The sequence below is a fragment of the Phaethon lepturus genome, unplaced genomic scaffold, assembly GCF_000687285.1.
Source record: "Phaethon lepturus isolate BGI_N335 unplaced genomic scaffold, ASM68728v1 scaffold18601, whole genome shotgun sequence".
NCBI classification, from domain to species: domain Eukaryota; kingdom Metazoa; phylum Chordata; class Aves; order Phaethontiformes; family Phaethontidae; genus Phaethon; species Phaethon lepturus.
In genome coordinates, this window is record NW_010517197.1 from 1 (window position 1) to 15372 (window position 15372).

The 15372-nt window shown below is 41.6% G+C and overlaps 1 protein-coding gene across 1 annotated transcript; it reads left to right on the forward strand.

Moving 5' to 3' along the window:
* Positions 1-75: 75 nt before the first annotated feature.
* DNAJC18 (DnaJ (Hsp40) homolog, subfamily C, member 18) lies at positions 76-14552 on the forward strand (the record flags this gene model as incomplete). The annotated part of the gene is made up of 6 exons (XM_010296322.1): positions 76-221; positions 1415-1600; positions 4768-4880; positions 7573-7682; positions 9746-9918; positions 14091-14552. Coding segments are annotated over 6 exons (853 nt in total), but the record flags the coding sequence as incomplete, so codon positions are not given.
* Between the last annotated feature and the right edge of the window lie 820 nt (positions 14553-15372).

A 15372-nucleotide genomic window follows, 5' to 3' on the forward strand; every position in this document is an offset into this window, starting at 1 on the left:
ATGGGTCTGTGTTGGGGGGCTGCGGTGGTGTCTGCGGGGAGAGGCCGGTGAAGATAACCTTGTGTGCGCTTCCAGAATAAAGAGGTGTCGGAACTACTATGAAATTCTGGGGGTGGAGAGGGACGCCAGCGAGGAGGACCTGAAGAAAGCCTACCGCAGGCTGGCCCTGAAATTTCACCCTGACAAGAACCGCGCTCCCGGAGCAACAGAAGCTTTTAAAGGTGAGGTGGAAGGCTGGCCCGGTTTCAGAAATCGTAAAGGAAGATTAAAACGAGGACAGACTGCCTCAGACTTACAGTTCTGCACCTTATATAAAGGCATCATAGAGGCCCATATAGCTTGTCGTTTTTATAGATGTATATGCACAGTCTCCACAAAATCCTGCAGCTGTTTGGCAAGGTTTGCCCTTGAATCTTCAAAATACAGATTTCCATTAGAAGCAAAGGGAAATGTATCCCAAATCTCATTGCTAGATACTGCTAAAGGTTCAGAATGATGCTTGGAAATAATACTGGCCATGCAGGAGAGGGTGGTGTTGCGTAATTGACAACTGCTCGGTGTCATAAATACAATTATATCTATATATGCAAGCATATGAAATTTAAGTCCAGTATTCTGTGTTTGGACTTACCAGGAATGTTGCAATCTAAATGTGTATCGACAATGTTAGCATCTAAACTCTTGATGTCTTTTGCCCTTTCCATGCTATGTTGCAGCTGTCTACAACAGCACTGTAAGGCAGCGTGGGGAAAGTAAAGTATTCATTCACAGTCTATTAGAATAAGGAGTTTCTGAAGGGCTTTTCTTTATTTTTTTTGTGTTAGGGTTGTATTTCTCTATGAACTTGTTTACAGCCGTGTTCTGTCAAAGATCAAGGAAGAAGATGAGCCAAACAAGTACTTCTGGGTGGTTTGAGGTAAAGTGTGAAATAGATATGCTGTAAAGCTGCACAAGCATCTCTGCTGACAGAAAAACTTGGAAAATGGGTCTGCATTTTCACTGGGCTCTGCCATTATTAATGTCGTATTAACTGTACGTGGTATATGGAAGTGCACTTCTCTATCAGTGCTTAGCTTGATAGATTGATAAAATGTTACATTCTCACTCAGTCTCTTGACTGAAGTGGACTCTCTCACCTCAGTTTTACAACTATTTCAACTCTCTCCATATACTTTAACACCTTTGTTTTCCTACTGGTATCAGTGATAGCAGGAAATCGGTTCCATCACAGGTAATGCTGCTGTTGTAACACTTTTTTTACAAAGGCAGTTCTTTCAAAAGTAATTCAGCCTTTGTTCAAGCACAAATTGTCTACACCTGTTTGGGCTTTTTTGCTACTCTGTTTATAAAAGTTTGAGGTCTGGAAATACTGCATGATATGCTTCTGTAATGCTTCTTTTAATTCACTCTCCAGCAATAGGCAATGCTTTTGCAGTTCTGAGCAACCCTGAAAAACGATTACGATACGATGAATTCGGAAGTGACCAAGAGCACGTCAGCACTGGTCAGGCCAGGCACTATAATTACTACACAGAATTTGAAGCAGACATTACACCAGAAGAAATATTCAATGTATTTTTTGGTGGACACTTTCCTACAGGTTAGTATCTGTCTGCAGTGTTTTTGAAATGTAATGAATTGGCACTAGACCATAAAGTAAGTTCAGCTTCTCTCAATACTGCTCAGGGAGTTGATTATGCATCTGAAAAGAGCAAAAATCTTTTTGGATTTATGCTTTTCTTCCTAGCTTTTTATACCTGGAAAAGTTCCCTTAATGCACTGTTTAAGCTTCAGATTTTAGGAACTCTGCACCAAAAAAAAAAAAAAGCTGAAAGCCCAGCCTTGCTGTCCAGGAGTGCCGCTAGGAGAGGGAGCTGCCAGTGGAGTAATGACTTTTGCTGCTGGGGCAAGTTCCTAACCCTCCCTGAAATTTTCTGACAGCGCTAGTTAGGGGTAAGAACTTCTTAATTCAGCAAGGGATTAAGCTGCTTGATTCTTGGGTAGGCAATATTTTAGTACCAGCTGTAGCTGAAGACCCTTCTTTTTGTTGTTGCTTTTATCCCCTCTGTTCTCTGAAGCCAGCAATGGTATCGGAAGTAAAACAAGGTGTGAATGGGAAGGGATCAGAGGTAGCGTTGTTGATGGTGGTGTGCTTGAGACACCTTACTGTGTTCCAGTACAGCGTGGCAGAAGCTCCTGGCGTTGTGGTCTCAGTGCCCCTATACCTAGGAAAACATGGGAGTTCATTTGGCTTGCACCCGCTTGTGTAGTGTAAAGAAATTAAAACTTCGTGGCTTAGAAAGCGATGCCTGCCAGGAAAGGCTGTTACTGGATATGCAGTATCCACTAACAGAACAGTAGATCCGTACCTGTAGCAGCTCCGTGCATGTCTCAGTCCAGCCTCAGCTTTTGTATTTCTAGTAAAAATAGATACTGCAGTATCAGTGGAATACAGGTTTGGATTAAGAGTAAATCTGAAAGGTATGGTGAGCTCGAGGATCTTCCTGGCAGTATCTAACAAATTGCTTTAGCACTCTTGTAAACTTTCTCACCTCCAAGGCGTGGTATAAAGCAACATACACACCAATTACTACAGCGTAAAGCCATAAAGATGGGCAATTACTTACAAGCTCCCCATAATCTTAATACGTGTGGTAACATCTTGCAGCAAAGGAGACCTCACATTGTTTTCAAAATTTCATCAGTAGATATGCAAAGTGAGCCAAACTGAGAGCGGTGTAATTCCACACCGAGTTTGCAAGTTTTCCATTTCTAACTTTGCAAGAAATAGCACCTGCATGTGCCTTTGGCCTTGGCCACCAGTGAAACAGTGCCCTCGTGGAACGTGACTGCTATGTAGCCATGGGCGACAGGGATGCTTGGAGTTGAGGACAAGAAATTGAGGAGCTGCGGGAGGAATTTGAGTGCTGGGCATGGCAGGTTTAACAGGTCGAATGGCATGAAGAAGTAAATGGGAATTTTTATCGATGGGGCAAAGAATAAGAAAATAAAAAGATAATTTCATAGTAATAGGTGTTGGTAGTAAACAATAGTTTCCTTGCCCAAAAAATGTTTGGGTCTGAATATATGTACATTTTCCTAGTTGAAAAGTGAGTTTTAAATTCTGGAAAATCATCAGTTCAGTAGTTTTCCAAACAGGCGAAGTCCACAGTTTCTGCTTAGCAAGAGAATTACTAGAAGGAGGGTGTCCAGATAGTTGATATAAAAAGAACGTTTTTTAAACTGTCGTAACATTAAGTAGGACTTGTGTGCGTGAGCTGAAGGTTGTGCTAAGCTGCAGTGTTCTGCTGGTTCTTGTTTTGTGACACCTTGCTACCACCAGGCATTCTGGAAATCTGAATAAGAAATGTTGGTGTTGGGGTACACTCATTTGTATAGCTTTTGTGGGCAGGTTTATGGCTTGCTTTTTACCGTGCATTTTTTCCCCTATGGAAATTCAGTGGAAAAAATATTAAAACTTGAAACGCTAAATGTTGTAAGTCTAAAAGGACACTCTTCCCCATGGCATAGTGATGCAGCTGTAATGGTAGAGGCTAAAAATCTAACTTCCTTCTCATAAAAAAATAAATGCATGTGGAAGGAAAGAAACTGCTGGCAGAAATTCTTTGGGAAACTTAGGACTTGGGAAAACTTTTTTCTAGGTACCCTGCCAAAGCCATTTTTCTCTTCCCACACTTGCTTCTGTTTTTTCACAATTGGATAAAATACTGTCTGAGCAGTGTTGAATGATGGAAACAAACTTTCTTTTTCGAGAAAGAAACTTTCCTTCTTCAAGCCAGCCTTGTTTGGCTCTCTGTTGGAGGTGTGACTGCAAACAGGCCTAGATCCTTGGAAAAATCTTTGAATAAGCAATAAAACAGATGTTTTGACACGATAGCAAAGGTCACTTCCACCCAGGTTTCATGCAGAATTCTTTGGGAAACTCAGAGAAAGGACAGTTAAGAGTGTAAAATAATACAACACCTTTCCCAGGGATTAAAAATAGATTTGCATTTCTGTTGTCATGATAAGGCCATAAATTTCAATTCTCTAATACAAAGACATTCTGAATTTCAAAAGAGGAGAGCACAGCTGCTATTAAGATATTCATATGGTGATAAAATCAGAGTTCAAGCTTCAAATCAAAAGAGCATATGCAATTCTTTCCTCATTTTAGAATTTTAAAAAATAATTCAACTCCATTTGGTGTGCAAGAAATGAAATCCTGAATTGTGCTTTTTTTTTTTTTACTAAAAAAGCTATTTTTTAAATCTCTTTCGTTATTATAAAATCATTAAGTGAAACTATTAATAGCTTGAAGGAAGAGGAAGTAGAAATGAGTATAGAAGACCATATTCAGTAATTATGGGAAGCCATAATTCATGGCCTGGGTCTCGTGAAGCCAGTTAATTTTCCTCTTAGAGCCTGGGGATGCAACACAAGCTACTGCCTTGCAAGTGAATGTAACAAAACCAATATTAACATATGAGACACGATAACAATAATTATAGCATGTTTCTGCAGTTTAATTTAAATGAAGATGGACTTGGCGCAAACTTTACCATTTCTCTGGTACACTTTTTGGAAGGACATATTATTTTGACATTTAAATCTGAGGTGTGTTTGTGCTTTTTAACCTGAGGTCTCCCAACTGTAATTCAGGCGGTGTGGTATAAGCCTGGATAATCAACTAGAAATTCTGAGAAGTACAAGTGAGTACCAGCAGCTGGGTGAAAATCATGACTCTCTCTAGGTTTCTTTTAACAGGAAATATCCATATGTTTTCAAATGTAGCCAGAGATGCACACTACTATCCACGGAGGCACCGAAATGAAAGAGCATGGACACAGGAGCAAGAGGAGGAAGAAAACAGGCCACAGGTAGCCAGGAGGAGGGATCTCTTGGGCTTAAGTATTTCACCAGGGTGAGGGGTCCACTTACACATCTGAAGCTAGGACAAACTTTCCCGTGGCTTAAATGGTCCGTGTTTATTCATACTCAAGTGCTGTAGCTAAAATGGATGTTTTCAAAAGTAACTAGATTGTCTTGTCTGCCATCCAGAGGCACCTTGACAGGTTTCAGAGGTGGGCCTGTGTGAACCTCATGAAGTTCAACAAGGCCAAGTGCAAGGTCCTGCACGTGGGTCAGGGTGATCCCCAACACGCATAGAGTCTAGGCTAAGAATGGATTGAGAGCAACCCTGAGAAGAAGGACTTGGGGATGTTGGTTGATGAGAAGCTCAACATGACCCAGCAATGTGCACTTGCAGCCCAGAAGGCCAACCGTATCCTGAGCTGCCCCCAAAGCAGCGTGGCAGCAGGTCGAGGGAGGGGATTCTGCTCCACTCTGGTGAGACCCCCCACCCCTGCAGTGCTGCGTCCAGCTCTGTAGCCCTCAGCACAGGAGAGACATGGACCTGTTGGAGTGGGGCCAGAGGAGGCCATAACAATGCTCCAAGGGGTGGAACAGCTCTGCTGTGAGGACAGGCTGGGAGAGTTGGGGGGGTTCAGCCTGGAGCAGAGAAGGCTCCAGGGATACCTTACAACAGCCTGCCAGTGCCTGTTGAGGGCCTACAAGAAAGCTGGAGAGGGACTTTTTACAAGGGCACGTAGCGATAGGACAAGGGATATTGGCTTCAAACTGAAAGAGGGCAGACTGAGATTAGATATAAGGAAGAAATTCTTCACTGTGAGGGTGGTGAGGCACTGGCACAGGTTGCCTAGAGAAGTTGAGGATGCCCCATCCCTGGAAGCGTTCAAGGCCAGGTTGGATGGGGCTTTGAGCCACCTGATCTCGTGGAAGATGGCCCTGTGAGCTGCCCCCAAAGCAGCGTGGCAGCAGGTCGAGGGAGGGGATTCTGCTCCACTCTGGTGAGACCCCCCACCCCTGCAGTGCTGCGTCCAGCTCTGTAGCCCTCAGCACAGGAGAGACATGGACCTGTTGGAGTGGGGCCAGAGGAGGCCATAACAATGCTCCAAGGGGTGGAACAGCTCTGCTGTGAGGACAGGCTGGGAGAGTTGGGGGGGTTCAGCCTGGAGCAGAGAAGGCTCCAGGGATACCTTACAACAGCCTGCCAGTGCCTGTTGAGGGCCTACAAGAAAGCTGGAGAGGGACTTTTTACAAGGGCACGTAGCGATAGGACAAGGGATATTGGCTTCAAACTGAAAGAGGGCAGACTGAGATTAGATATAAGGAAGAAATTCTTCACTGTGAGGGTGGTGAGGCACTGGCACAGGTTGCCTAGAGAAGTTGAGGATGCCCCATCCCTGGAAGCGTTCAAGGCCAGGTTGGATGGGGCTTTGAGCCACCTGATCTAGTGGAAGATGTCCCTGCCCATTGCAGGGGGCTTGGAACTAGATGATCTTTAAGGTCCCTTCCAACCCAAACCCTTCTATGGTTCTATTAATCACTATTTAAAAAATACATTGTATTAATAGGATTACAGGCCCTGGAGTTTCTGTCACCGTCACTAAGTGTGTTGTTGGTGCTTGCTTTTTCAAGCTCTGAGGGTTTGGTAATCCAACAACAACTAGTCCAAATGTGGACTGATAATGGATAGGAAGTCCTGGCCTGTCTTCATGGCATATTTAATCCTTCAGTAAATTAGTACAGGGTTTTTCCAGCCTGGGGCAGGATGGGTCTGGGATACTTTTCTACCAACTGAAACCTCCAGATGAGACATAAGGTGTCATTTGTTGCTAGTGTACACACACACACACGCCACCTGCCTTGGAAAAAACTTCCTCTAGTGGCAGTCTGTTAACCTAACAAAGTCATTCTCCAAGGAAGATGAAGTAGAGTCAGGCTCTGGAAAAAAAAAATATTTAAACAGCTAAGCTAGGGCAAATGAATCCCACCTGCTACTGTGTCTGGTATTCTTGTTGCTATCCCAGGGCAGAGAGCAAAATTTAAATAGCTGCATACTATATTTTGCTCCTGATTAGAAAAGGCATTTTAGAAGAGTGGTTTAAAATTCAGATGAAGAGCAGAAGTAAAGATCTGTGTTTTCTCTATGGCTACCAGAACTCTTTGGTCCTTTGATACTTTCTTCCCACTCTTTGTTCTACTACATTAATTCAAACACAGAAAAACCCCCACAAGTGCTAGCATCCTGTCCCAAGTTACACTACATATGGTCTCTTAACCCTTCACTTTTCAGCCATTCTATCCAATGTTTGAGCAGAAATTGAGATTTTTAGAATGTATGTATCAAACTTCAGAAGATGCACAGAAAGCCATAGGCACAAATTGGAATTGCAGTGTGTTCCTTCAGTTTGAATTGTCGTCTGGTTACTGACAGGTGGCAGGTATAGGTGAAAGAAATGTCATGAAAACATAATTGAAAGAAAATGGCTTTGAAGAGCTTTCCGAGGTTATTAATACAGGTTATTTTGAAATTAAAATGTCATCCCTCTCAAAATTCAAAAGTACTTCCTCTTTTTTTTTTTTTTTCTTTTCAGTTTACATTTAATACATTGTTGGTCTATGATAGGTAGTCTGGTTTCTGTGAACAGATGCATCCTTTTCCATATATGTCTTTTCTTGTCTACTAATTATTGTTGTTCTTTTCAGAATTCATATTCTGCATTTATTCAGTTGATGCCAGTTTTCATAATAATAATTGTGTCAGTTATAACTCAATTGATGGCCACTAACCCACCCTACAGCCTATTCTACAAATCGTAAGTCATTTAAAAACACATTTTTATGGTCACTGTTTGCGATAAGGAGGTGGACGGAAGTTGCACTTGATAGCAAAATGCCTGTTAGTGTTCTGTTCTGCTCTTTCTAGAAGGTGTTATCAATTTGTAAATAAGGAAACAGCAACAGTCTCCATCGACCAGTTCTCCTAAGCATTATCGCTATGAAGTTAACTATGGTGTGCTTTGTTGTACTGTTGGCTGAACAAATAGAGGCACTGAGCCAGAAAGCTTTCTCAACTGGGGTGCAGTGTTTTTGCGCAGTGATAGAGTAACAGGAACATGTGTGTAGCTCAGCTACAGTGCTGATCAGCCTCTGGTCTGCCCAGCCCCCAGGCATCTGTGGACCACCCCTGTGGTTCCCCTGTAAAGCAACAAAACAATGCAGCCTGCTGTTCACAGTATAAATCCAAATCTGCTCTGGAGCCTGGATTCCGCTGGAAGAATTGTCAAGCTCCATAAATCATTAAAGCCTTGAAATGCCCTGGTTTAAGGTTTGTAAAGAACCAGGACCCCAGGGTTGCAGAGGGCGAACTGGGCTAGTCAGCTCTGGAAGCAGAAGGACCCCACCCAACGTGCTGTACCCTGAGTTTGTGGGGCAGAGGAAAATCCACTTGCTCCTCTCTGCATCCAGTGTTGGGAGGAGGGAAGCTGTCTAGTGGGAGGGGGCTTACCAGTTCAGTCACCTCCGCTGGCTCTTACTGAGGTAGGAGTGGGAGTGAGCAGGTTTTGGAGAACCAGCTGCACGCAGCAGTGTGTTCTGAACACTCCCCTTGCTCCCTTCTAGGAGCAACACTACTTGGCTTTAGGCCTATATCCTCTCCGCTGTCATAGTAGCGCAGCACCCTTTATCGTTATTTGCCACGAGATGTCAGTGTGTAGACCTAGCAGAAGAACAGCAGGGTGGTTGTTTTTTTGGGTGGTTTGATTTTGTTTGGTTGGTTTTTTTTTCCCCGGAGAGTGCTTTTTGCTATCTGCCAGTCCCATGTGAAACCTCCCACACTGCCCTCAGAGCAGCTAATCTCTCCTGCTTTTCTTTGCTATCTCCCCTTCTGCTGTTGATTTGAGATAGTCAGGCCTAAGCCAGATACACAGTTATACCGTTTCTCTAAATAATATCCTTAAAAAAAACTAACAATCTAAAAACTAAAAGAAATTGTTTATATAAAGAGAGCATACACCTCTGAGACATAGCGAGAGAGAAGGAAAAGAGTCATCCAGGAAATAGAAAGGGCAAACTGGATTCCACTGAGTAGAGTGTAACCTTTGTGTTTTGGCTGCCTGCCTCTTTCTCTGGGCAGTGATTTGAAAAAATGCCTGGGTATCTTTGCTCAAATAAGGAAATTCAGCATAATCCAGCAGCTGTGTCAGAGTGGCTAATTCTATCTACAGGATATTCTTTGGGATATTCCATGCCCTGCTTCGCTTACTGATGATTATAAAACCCTAAAGGAAAGTGTAACTAGAATCTCCCCTGCTAATTTTTATTTCTACTAAAGGATCCATAAATCAGGAAAATCTGATTGCATTGTGCCCTAAGCAATACCAGGGCTGTATACCTTTGCTATAATCTCTACATTTGTTACCAATTACCATGGATTTCTGGACCTAGCTTGCCAGAAATTGCCAGCAAACAGAAGAAAGCATGTGGAGCTTCCGTTCACAGCTAAAATTTGCTCATATGTTTGGAAGTGTCTTGACTGAACTGTTGAGAACAAACAACAGTTTTTGGAAGGAACAGTGTCAGCTCTGAGTCAGTTCTTTGTACGTATCTCCAAACATTAGATATTTTCCTGTGTTTTTTAGCAAGGGGGGGGTGAATTCTGTTTGTAGTGCACAGCTTGGTGTGCCTGAGACTTGTAATTTCATTGTTGGATGGTTGAGGGAGCTATAGTCCTGCTGAAAACTGCTGAAAGTAACTGTAAAGAAGTTGTAAATACTGTCCTCTGGCACTGCTAATATGGAGGAACACCTCTTGACTTTTTAATATTTGAACAGCTTAAAAAAAAAAAAAAAAATCTGTTTTCTCCATGATGTTTTCACAGGTCCATAGGCCACGTTATTAGTAGAGAAACAGAGAACTTGCAGGTGCCTTACTATGTTGATAAAAACTTTGAAAAGAATTATCAAGGAGCAGAACTTCAAGAGCTAGAAAAAAACATTGAAAAAGATTACATAGACTATATTCAGACCAGCTGCTGGAAGGAGAAACAGCAAAGTAAGTTGGTGGGGTTTTTTTTTTTGGTTACAAGTGTGTGCCTAAAACCCTTCAGTAGTTGTATGATGGCTATGCTTCACAAAGCACTGCCATTTTTAGCCTCATTTTCTGAAGCTTATAACATCTCAAACCTTGCACTGGTATTTCTCACACCTGCTCTTAATGCTGAATTTGCTTTTGTTGAGGGTCTGTCAGAGTTCCTTTTAGGTGGTTCTGAGAGACAAGGGGAAACTAGGTTTCACCATTTGAGACATTTTTTTCCACTCAGTTTTTATGCTTGAGTAACTCTTAGTGATGATGTTTGAAACATATAATCCACCACACTTACCTAGCTCTGACAAATGTTAGGGCTAGAAAAGATCTTGAGACATCACCCGTTTCACGTTCCCGGATTTGCTGGAGCACAATCATTTCTGACTGGCTCCATGAGAAGATTATCTAACTTTTTTTTTTTTTTCAAAACTTCATCAGAAGGAGAGTCCATAGCCTGGTCAGGTGCTTTTGGTTAATCTTGCAGTGGACTCTGCTACTGGTATCAGTTTTCAAAGAGAATGCTTCTTTGCTTGTTTTGTGCCCTTATTTGCATTTTCTATCTTTAGATGAGTTTGAGATCATGTTTTTCAGCATAGTCAAGATTGCTTTTTAAAAACAAGAATTGAATGCAGAAAGGGAGAACACAAAACTGTGAGCATTCAAAGTCATGATTCTCACGTCAGTCCTAAGTCAATCAGTGGCACGTATAAAGGCATGTATTTTAACCCCATATTGTATTATTTGTTAATTACTACTCTTCTAGTTCATTTAAAATAGAGCAAATCCCTGCTGCTTTTGTAACTGTACCAATTAACAGAAATCAAATTACAAGGACTAGCTGAAGTTGGGATGTTGTGACTGATTTTTTTTTTTCAGCTGAAGAACGCATCACCCTCAAATGAGTAGACACAGCTATTGCTGTGCGTAAAGGAAAGTGGAAGAAGTTGTTCTGTGTAAATGTTTAATAGTACCAGGCAAGCTGCTTTCATGCACTAGTAGGGCTTTCTCAATTCATCTGTGTAAAACAATCCTCAGCACACTACTAAAAAGTGACTTTGCACTTGTTTATGGTTTCTGTACCAATTGCATCATTATGGTAGCACACACTTTGTCTAAACAAGACTTGTTTAATCCTGTGCTAGAGGTAACTATATTGTTGCTGACTCTTTACAGGGTTTTGATGGGAAGGGTGGGGGTTTTTTTTATCCAGAGGCTGCTTTATTTTACATAAAAGTTATCAATCTTGCTTTTAAAGAGAAATAGACAGTTGTTATCTCTGAAGTTAAAAAAGAAAAAAACCCATAATATAAGACCATAAAAATCCCAAACAATCCCTTGTTTTTTGGTGTGCTTTACTTGTCATCTCTGAGCATCTGTGGCTGGCAGTAGCAGCCTCTAGGTATAATGTGGCTGTTAATAACCATAAATGTAGGTTTCATGTGTAGGCTTGCTGTAGGGATAGAATTTATTTCTTACAGAAAAATCCTTTTAATTGACCTTGTGCAACTGAAAGTCACCATATTGTCTCTTTCATGTAGACTTTGAGCTAAGGAGTGTCGTGCCACAAAATGGGCAACAGGATTTGCAAGTCTAAGAGTCAGAGGGAGGGAGATGATCCAGCGCTGAATGCCAAGTAATGCCAAAGCAGTGCTCCTCTGGAGCTTTTTACACTTAAGAGACTTTATTAGTCACACATCTGCAGATATATTTACAATGTCTGCAATTAGCAGTAGCCTGAGGAGACCACTGTAATTAAAAAAAAACATTTTCAGAATGATTACCATCTAGGCCAGCAAGCAGGTAATGAGCACAGCTGAGAGACTGTGCTAACTTTAGTACAGCCAAGTTTGTAAAAATAAACTGTGAATACAAGATGGAGTGCTGGGGAAAAGTTCTCTGGAGATGTTGAGACAGTTCTTAGTCAGCTGTTGTTTCATAACTTTGATCCATTAATTCTTGTTTAACTTCATGTGGTCTTTTTTTTTTTTTTTGTCGGTAGAATGTCTATGAATAGTGCGTTTGTTTTGTTTACCAAAGGTGCATTTCTCTTTAGCACCAGCAAAACGCACACAGATTAGCAACAGTTTGATTTTAAAGTCCTTGATTTTAGGAGTTGAAAAGTGTTACCTGTTGTGCAGCTACCGTAATGAAAACTTCAAAAGTAACTGATATATCAATATCTTGTTCATCCAGTCCCTTTTATACTGCTGCACTGATAGTGTTCCTCCCTTCACAGCAGAATAGCATGTAAAAGTTGCGTATGCTGTGGGTTTTGGTCTTCTGAAATCTTTGATATAGTTAAGTACAAAAAGCATGTCCCAGGTTTTTACAGGAGATTGTTCAGCTGTGATAGCACAGTTGTAAAGTAAGACTGCAAAGACCTTTGAGGTGTAGACAATTCGAGAGGCAACTGAAAACGGAGAGAATAAGGATATGTGGTTGGAATTTTGTATTTTAGGACTTCCTTAGAAAAAGTTCAAAGGAACAGCTCTATGTAAAGATTTAAAAGCACAGGAAGCAGACGTGACAGAATGAATGCTGCAAGTATTTGCAGTGAATAATTTTCCCCAGTTGTGTAAGTGTAAACTAAGATTCTTTGCTGCAGATCTCCAAGGACCCTGGACTCGGAGACAATTACCCAAGTCTAGTTTTGCTGAAGGCTTACCAAGGCTATGTGCCCAGTACTACTGTGGCATTATAGTTATAAAACCTGAAAATTGATTCCTGATCTAAAATGAAATGTTCATGCCTGTAAGTTTGTAAAGCTTTTCAATAAATAGGTGGCGGGTCAAATGGCTTTAAATTTCAGTGGGACAGGGACAGAGGATGTAAGGCATGAAAGGACGTATTGAAGTTCTTTCCATTCTGAATGATTTTTGTGAAATGAAGGACTTAAGGTGTAAAAAAGTGCTTTGAAAAACTGTCTTCAGGTAGCCTGTGCTCAGGGAAATTTTGACCTTTTCAGAAACAAATTACTGCTGTTCTCTTAGGTGCATCTAATCCTGGATCCAAATTATTCTTCAGGGAGAAAGCTATATTAAGATTTCCTTAGCTAATCAGCAAAAGAAAATTCTCTGAATTACTGGGGGGAAATAATTTAAACAATGGGATTATTTCAGTTTCATGTTGCTTTTGAGAAGACAGGGGGAAAAAATATGCAAAGCACATTTGAGATTTTTAATGAACAGGCACAGAGGCCTTTCAGGCAAGTCCCTTGGCTAGCTGCTCACCTTTCTCTAATCAGTACCAAAAAAAAAAGAAATGAATGATGCCTCTGGGCAAATCTCTTGCCAGACAGAGTTTGAATTCTGAGAGGTACAACATCAAAAAAACAATTATTTATACCTTAAAGTATTATATTTGGATGGGTGCTGTGGACCCTTGCAGAATGGGTCTGCCAAAAGAATTGCGTTTCTCGGTTATGTGGGCAGGGGTGTGTGTCTTGTAGTTCCTGCTTAGCTTATTAGCCTGCAGACATCTGACACAGCCCCAAGGCAGCGATAGGAAAAGCAGTCATGAGGTTCTCTTTCCTTCTGGCTTGTCACTTAAATACGGCTGATGGGTGTCGAGTAACCCCCCTCCACCAGTCTGTGCCTGGCCGTACCTCGGTAAGGACCGGCACACGGTGAGATGAGATGTAGTTCAAACATAAGTAGCAGTATCGCCTCGGACAGGTGCTGTGTAGCAGACCAAATGGGATCCTACTAGCCCCTCTCTATGCAGCTAGTTTAAATACATACCTATGTTTTAAAGCAATCACCTGTTCTGTAGATCTTTAGCATAATTTTAAATGTTACGTGACTTCTAAGCTATATTTTTATTGTTTGTCTTTCCTTTGTAGACAGTAATAATCAGTTTTATTTTTTTGTTTTGGTTATTGTCCTACTAGTGCACTGGTGGAGAGGGTTATTATAACTGTTTGAGTTTTCAAGCAATTACGAAAATACTGTTTTCTTAAGTAGCTAACCTGGTTAAACCTGATGCGCTCTTTAAAGTTGTTAACATGCTCAGTTTCACTGAAACAAGGTGAATTAAAAAAAAACCCCACACATGCCACAAGGATAACAAAGCACTGAGAAACAGTTATTTAAAGTAAGCTCACGGCTTCATCCTAATATTTTTTTTTTTTCATCTTTCAGAGTCTGATTTGTCAAATTTGGCCAAGCTATACAGAGATGAGCGATTAAAACAGAAAGCAGAATCACTGAAACTTGAGCACTGTGAGAAGCTCTCCAGTCTGATTGGAATGCACAAAGGGGGCTGACCAGGACACACACGTTCTGTAGTTTTATTTATTGCTGGTTTAACTTATGTTTTTATTTTCCTTTGTATAAAAAGGGAAGGAGTCTATTGTAAAGAGTCTGAATATTCGAGTCCTTCTGCATATAGTGCAGAGATGGGCCAACACAAGCTGTAGAGCTAGTGTTTGCTGTAATATAGACTGTACACTATATTTGGTTCCAAGGACCAGTGGCACTTTCTAAATGAATTCCCTGGGAAACGCTATTAGTTTGGAACCTGTCTTCATCGGTAGGTTGTCTGCCATCCAAACAGTATATACTTCCCAGGAGAGCAGACAAATGTCTTTGCTTTCTGTATTTTATATGGACCTGCAATGCACTTAATCATACGAGCAGCATAGTTCTCAGTGTTACATGCGCTAGCCTTCTCATACGGATACCGAGCGGATGTCCTTGCTTCTACGGTGGTTTGTAACAAGAATTTAGATGGAAGGTTTCCAGTTCAGTGTAATATGCAGTGCTCAATTCAGAAGAGTCAAGTACCTGCTTCAGGTGAGCACTTGAGCAGCTCTCCCTGCAGTCAAAGGGACTTAACCCCGTGCTTGTCTGGCTGGAGGGCTGAGCCCATTCTCTTCCGTGGTGAGACAACACGCTGAGATGCCGACAGCATCGAACAAGAAGATGAGAGTCTGTGAATTGCACCGATTCCAATGTCTGCCAACCTGTAGAGAAAGGACAACTGTATGTATTTTCTCATACGTTTTCAGTGGCATATTTTTAAGCTGGCTGTTTAATTCTTATTTTGATCTGTAAACTTCTCCAGCTGTTACAAGGGGTCCTGCTTTTTCTGGTACAGTTTTGATGTAGCATATTTTTACTCTGTTGAGCCGTTATGAATGTTTCACTGTAGAGATTACTATTGCAAAGAAAAAGATCCATGTAATAGTGTCTTGTTTTTTCTCAGTCCTCCTTTACGAAACTGGGTGTTTAAAGGCAGGGTGAGGATGGCTTATGCTTAGCAGCAGCAGAGAACAGAACGTTACTCTGGTTGAGCATCATTAACGTCCCGAGCCAGTTTCTCCGGGGGAGTGCTGCGGGTGTATGCCGCACCTGGAATGAACTGTTCTTACAAAGGACATTTCCAAGCAGTACAGGCAGGGGGGGGGCACGGATGTGTGCC